At 38.3% G+C, this 6338-nt stretch overlaps 1 protein-coding gene across 1 annotated transcript; it reads left to right on the plus strand.

Moving 5' to 3' along the window:
- The first annotated feature begins 4208 nt into the window (after positions 1-4208).
- On the plus strand, positions 4209-5537 carry LOC145050523 (uncharacterized). The gene is made up of 4 exons (XM_078998759.1): positions 4209-4611; positions 4814-4879; positions 4966-4970; positions 5400-5537. Exons 1-4 carry the CDS (start codon positions 4209-4211, stop codon positions 5535-5537), a joined length of 612 nt encoding a protein of 203 aa, XP_078854885.1.
- The last annotated feature ends 801 nt before the right edge of the window (positions 5538-6338 follow it).

Genomic DNA, 6338 nt, shown 5'->3' on the forward strand with positions numbered 1-6338 from the left:
GACATCCCAACTCTGCAGGAAGTTAAGTCCTGGCTTGGGAAGTGTTTCTCTATGAAGGACCTAGGAGAAGCTGCCTATATTCTAGGGATAAGGATCTTAAGAGACCGGAGTAAAAGACTAATTGGACTTAGTCAGAGTACCTACTTGGATAAGGTGCTGAATAGATTCGGCATGCAGGACTCCAAGAAAGGAGAGTTACCCATCCAGAGTAACGCCGGATTGAGTAAGACACAAATCCCTAGTACTAAGGCTGAGATAGCATAAATGAGTCAAATACCTTATGCTTCGGTTGTAGGATTGATCATGTACGCTATGACGTGTACTCGACCTGATGTAGCCTTTGCCTTGAGCATGGTTAGCAGGTATCAGGGGAACCCTGGCAACGCACACTGGACTGCGGTAAAGAATATCCTCAAGTACCTACGGAGGACTAAGGACTGGGTCCTTACCCTCGGTGGGAGTGATGACTTGAGAGTGGTAGGGTATAGTGATGCTAGCTTCCAGACTGAAAGGGATAATTTTTGCTCTCAGTCAGGCTGGGTCTTTACCTTAAACAGAGGAGCAATTTCTTGGAAGAGTTCCAAGCAAGAGACAGTGGCTGATTCAACTTGCAAACCAGAGTATATAGCAGCTAGCGAGGTAGCAAAGGAGGCAATATGGCTGAAGAACTTCATTGGAGACCTTGGAGTTGTACTAGCTATTAAGGATCCAATGGAATTTTTCTATGATAGTGAAAGTGCAGTTGCCTTAGCCAAGGAACCAAGGGATCACGGGAGATCCAGACACATCAATAGAAAATACCATTTCATCAGACATCGAATCGAAGAAGGACTCCTCATGGCAAAGAGGGTATCATTGGATGAGAATCCAGCAGATCCCCTCACGAAGGGACTGACTCAGGTTAAACATCTCCAGCATGCTCGGAGCATAGGGCTGAAGGATGATATTAGATTTAGTAGTTAGATAACCTTGAAATTTGTAAAGTGTAATTGACATTAGATGATGAATAAAAGGTGTTTTATTTATGAGTAAAGTGTTGCTATCTATTGTTGATTGTTTACTATATTTCTTTTGCATGTTTTGACTTCCAGAATAATTATGGTTGGTATATCATACTATTCGAACCTCCACAGCCGGTCATATGTCGGAAGTAGGTATGAATCAAGACTGTCATGATTGGTTGCAGAGGTCTAAGTTGTTGGACATGGTTACAACACTCATGAGTGCTCATAAGTTCTGAGCATTGGACTCAACCCACGCCCACTGGAATCACTTCATGGAATTTATCTCGAGTGATCGTGAGACGGTAATATCATATAAGTCTTCAAACCTAGAGATATGATTTGTTACTTATGAGTTGGTTATGCATTGATTGTACGAAAACGCATTGTTAACTTGATGTTATAAAACGTGCTCTTGTGTATAATTTAATGAGTAGTAGAACAAACATATGAGACGAAGTTTTTCTGTTCCTTCTTGGATTAGAAGCTGATATCTGGGCCCCTCGATGATTTTGTTTTGACTTGTATCGGGCCCGATCAGAACTAAGTTGATGTGTTCAATTAAGTTCTTTGTCAAACATGTTGGAAATCGGGAAACAAACAGCTGGACAATAAGTAAGACATTGTTCCATGTATTTTTCCGGCTGATATCTAGAACAGAGGATTATATGATCACTTATCTTAAATGGTGTATCAACATCTTCTCAGTTTCGAGAGACCTTGAAAGAGCTACAATTGCCAATCAGTTCCTGAAGTATTGCAGTTATTGTTATTAGACTTATCCAAGTGGGAGACTGTTGGATAAGGTGTCTAAGTACATAACTATTTCTGGTATGTACTTGACCTGACCCGGCATGGTCCATTTGGGTTGCATGGCACCATGCAATTGGATAAACTAAAATGAGAGAAATAACACTTATGGTTTATTAATATATTATAAGTTCTAATATATTAATAATATTATTTAATTAGTTTGATCAAGAATTAATTTAGACTTAATTAAGTGATCAAAAGATAACTAATTAAATATATGGGTAGATTATGTAAATCTTCCATATCTTATATAGTGGGCTAAGAGGCTCCATGGATTATCAAGTTGGGTTCCACCCATAGGATGCTCCATGGAGTTAACCCATGGATCATGAAATGAAGAGTCATGTTACATTAGGGTTTACCTAATGCAACACACTATATAAACAAAGGTGTTCTCCCCAAAAATCAGTTACACTAAGAAACAAGAGGGCTAGAGCTGATTTTGCAAGTGTAAGATTCTCTCAAAGTTTACTCCTTTGCATTTGGTATTGTGTGAAGCATTTGAGGCATCACACTTGGGGTGCTAGGCTCACAAGGTTTCAAGGATCATAATCAACAACAAGGTATGTTAATCTATCTTTCATTCACTATAAAAATGTTCCCCATGTATGCTAGATAGGAATATAACCTTGGAATTCAACTTTGCATGATAATTAGACAAACATAGATCCAATGTTCTTAGGGTTGCATGTACACTTAGGAAGTGTTAGAATGCTTAAAACCCATCAGATAGGTGGTTTGTCGCGCCCGTTTCCATAAACCACCAGGAGGTCATCGGGTCTTGGAGGTTCATGGTTTGGAATGCCTCGGGAAGAGATGTGGGTTGGTCAACATTTTCTGACATAGGCCAAGAGGAATGAAAGGCAGCAACAGGTAGCTGGGTAGATGGGCGAGGAGGCCCACTGTTTTTCCTTTTGGTAGTCCAATTTACTAGGGGAAGAGGTGGGCTCGTAGTCCACTGTTGTTGTGGTGGTGACCTGGGCCATGCCTGATGGGCCGATTGATTCCAAGGCATAGAAATATTAGCAGCCCAAGGTGGAGATGGAGCCCAAGGATACCACACAGGTGACAAATTTGGATGCTGCCTAGGACCAAAAACTTGACGGTGCTCCCCCCCACCCCATTTCCACGACGATCATTTTGGGTGCCTCCACGGCGGTCATTCCGATCACCGGCACCACCACGGCGATCGTTCCGGTCACTGCTGCCACGTTGGGAATTATTTTGGTTGTAATTTTTTGAGGCATTAGCATGGCGCGACTGATCTAAAGGTTCGGTGTAGAGAGCTGTCAGGGCAGAAGCGTTATCCCAGTGAGTGCCATGTATAGTGCAGGAGTGAGTAAGGCGGTTTTCTTCCAATAGAAGAATTGATCAGGCTTGAAGAAATGATGACAACGGGTATTGGTGATGAATGATGCTCGCGACTTGATCAAACTTGTCCCCAAGTCCGTTCAACATATAAGTCACCAAGTTCTTTTCTGGAACAGGTTGCTCGATATTAGCGAGGAGATCAGAGATAACTTTGATCTTCTTAAAGTATTTAGCGACCGACAAATCACCAATTTCAATGGACCGGAGTTCTTGATCCAGTTGAATTGCACGGGCATCCTTGTTGTCGCGGAAGAGATTTTCCAGACTAAGTTAAATATCGTGTGCAGAGACACCTTTAATGAGAACCATATGAAAGAGGGATGTTTTGATTGTACCATACAACCACAACTTGACAAGAGAATGAAGTCTCTTCCACTGCGCATAGGGTTGAGAGGGGGTTGAACATCAAAACTAATACAACAAGCTTCAAACAACTCGCATCATGCGTCGTAGTTGAGTTCTTCTAGATCGAGATTAAGTGTTACGTATGTGCGAATGTTAGAAATGCCAAAGGGCTCTTCAGTGGTGCCTTTCTCAATAACCATGGTGGAAGAAGGAGAAGGATATGGACCTAGGGCTAGCCACACAGGAGGAACGAGAGGAGGATAGATAGAGGAGCGGGAAAAAGAGAGAAATCAGGGATTTTGATTTAGAAAACGCTCTGATACCATAAAAGAGAGAATACTCCCGTTCCTTTCTATTGATTTGCAATAGATATATATACACATACATGTACAACAATTAGGCCAATACTACACAGAGATAGGGGCCTTACAAGCTAAGCTATCAGCTAGGATACACAGACTAATAGCTATGTGGTTTTGTGACTCTTGTATACCTATGAATGCCATGAATTCTCCCATTTTCCAAATAGCAATGAGCAAAGTCGCTAGTATGGGTCATGGATACACGGGACGTGTATATCATGCTATGCGTGTCACGTTGTTGAAAGATGTGAAATAGTCTGTACAACTTATAGTTGATTCTTATAAACGTTACTGGGCAGAAAATGGTTTTACAATTATGAGTGATGGGTGGCGGGATACAAGACAAAGACCCCTTATCAATTTTATGGTGTATTGTGCAAAAGGGATATCATTCATCAAATTAGTTGATGCATCGGATATTGAGAGTAATGCCCAAACATTATGCAACTTGTTTAGTGAGATTGTTGAGATTGTTGGTCGTCAGAATGTTGTTCATTTAGTCACTGATAATGTTGCAAACTATAAGGCTACAGGAAGATTTTTATGTGAGAAATATTCGTCCATTGTTTGGTCTCCTTGTGCAGCTTATTGTATGAACTTGATTATGAATGACATGTCAGAGATGCATGAAGTCGCTAATTTGGTTACACTTGCATTGAGGGTTATAGTTTTTGTTTATAACCACAAATGTCCATTAAATTGGTTAAGAAAAATACCAGGTTGGACATAGATTATTCGTCCAGGTGCCACTCATTTTAGTACTGCATTTATTGCATTGAAGAGTTTGTGTGATCACAAACATGATTTGCAAGTTATGGTCACCTCCCCAGATAATAAAAAAAGTGATTAGAGTAGAAAAAGCAAAAGAAGTTAAGCTTATCATATTAAATGAAAGCTTTTTGAATAATTGTGCTATCATAGTAAAGGTGATGACTCCAATGTTGATACTTTTACGGGTTCGTGATTCGGATGAGAAGTCGGCTTTAGGTATATTTTTTTATATTCTTTAATGATGTTTACAAATATCTTATCATTTTTATTATTTTAATTGATGTTCTCTTTTCTTTTTTTAGGTTATGTATAAGAAGGGATGTATAGGGCAAAAAAAGGAATTAAGAAACTTTTTCGCAACAACAGAGAGTTGTACACCTCGTATACTAACATCATTAAAAATCGGTGGGATAGAATTTTGCGTAAGAGTCTTCATGTTGTTGCTTATTGGTTGAATCCAGTCTTTCAATATGATCAAGAAAATTTTTCTAAGAAACCAGAGGTGGTTGGGGGGGGTAATAGATATGATTGGGCGTTATAGCAGTGTTGGTACTGTGGATGGTCTATCTCTCATGGACCAACTAAAGTTGTTTCGTGAGCATGAAGGTAGTTCTGGTAGAAAACTTGCTTTCGCTTCTCGCAATACTACTCGTCCAGGTAACCTTTTTTTTCAATTTTTTGTTAATTGTGAATTATAGTGAAAATATTATTATAATATTTTGTTATTATCCATTAGATGAATGGTGGAAATTACATGGTGGAGATGCTCCGGAATTGCAAAAATTTGCAATTTGAATTTTACGCCAAACTGCTTCTTCTTCCGGGTGTGAAAGGAATTAGAGTGTCTTTGAGAGAATCAACACTAAAAGAATGAATCAATTGGAGCATCAAAGGCTTAATGATCTTGTTTATGTTCATTATAATTTGCGTCTACAAAATAGGTAATGTATACTTTCAAACTTTTTTTAATTTTCTTTATTTATGTGTAGAAGTATATTAATATTTTTCTCTAGGCTCAAGGATTACAAAAAGTCTTATGATCTGATCGATTATGAAAGTATTGATAAAATCGAGTTTTGGGTGGTTGATGTAATACCAAAAGGTGAACTAAGTTATAATAATTGGAAAATATGGTCGAAGAAGAACCACCAAACTACAAAGAATCAACGATGTTTGTATCCCAAGTTTCTCAAGGTTAGTATTTTATGTTATTCTATCAATATTTTGTTATTCTCCTATTTGAGTTTAAGTTTTGCTAAAATTGAATTTGTATTTGGTACTGAACATGACGAAGAAGAGGATGATGGAGTTGTGTTAGAAGAAATTGACATGAATTCCTTTAGATGAATATTAAATTGTGATGGAAGCTTGCATTTTGATACATTTCATGGTATTTTGATGTTTATGTTGTGAACTTTGTTTTTTTAAGACTAGAATCAAGATATGGTGAATTAATTTCATGGTATTTTGTATGTTTGGTACTTTGATTTAATGTTGAAAACTAATGTTTATTGATATTTTTAGTTTAAAGTTTATTTTTGTATTTTTTTTTAAATATTTTAAAATTTTAAATACAATAATGATGTAATAATGATGCCATCCGGTTCATCCGATTTTTTGGACTAGTCCGACCGGTTGAACCGGTTGACCCATCGACCTGGTATGGCGGCCGGTT

Source organism: Lactuca serriola, chromosome 5 (assembly GCF_051521515.1).
Source record: "Lactuca serriola cultivar US96UC23 chromosome 5, Lser_US96UC23_V15, whole genome shotgun sequence".
NCBI classification, from domain to species: Eukaryota; Viridiplantae; Streptophyta; class Magnoliopsida; order Asterales; family Asteraceae; genus Lactuca; species Lactuca serriola.

Excerpts from the sequence above, each read along its gene's own strand:
- LOC145050523 (XM_078998759.1), top strand. The coding sequence starts at position 4,209 with ATGAGTGATGGGTGGCGGGATACAAGACAAAGACCCCTTATCAATTTT. Across the intron at positions 4,612-4,813 it reads TTGGTTAAGAAAAATACCAG|TAAAGGTGATGACTCCAATG; the intron begins GTTGGACATAGA and ends GTGCTATCATAG.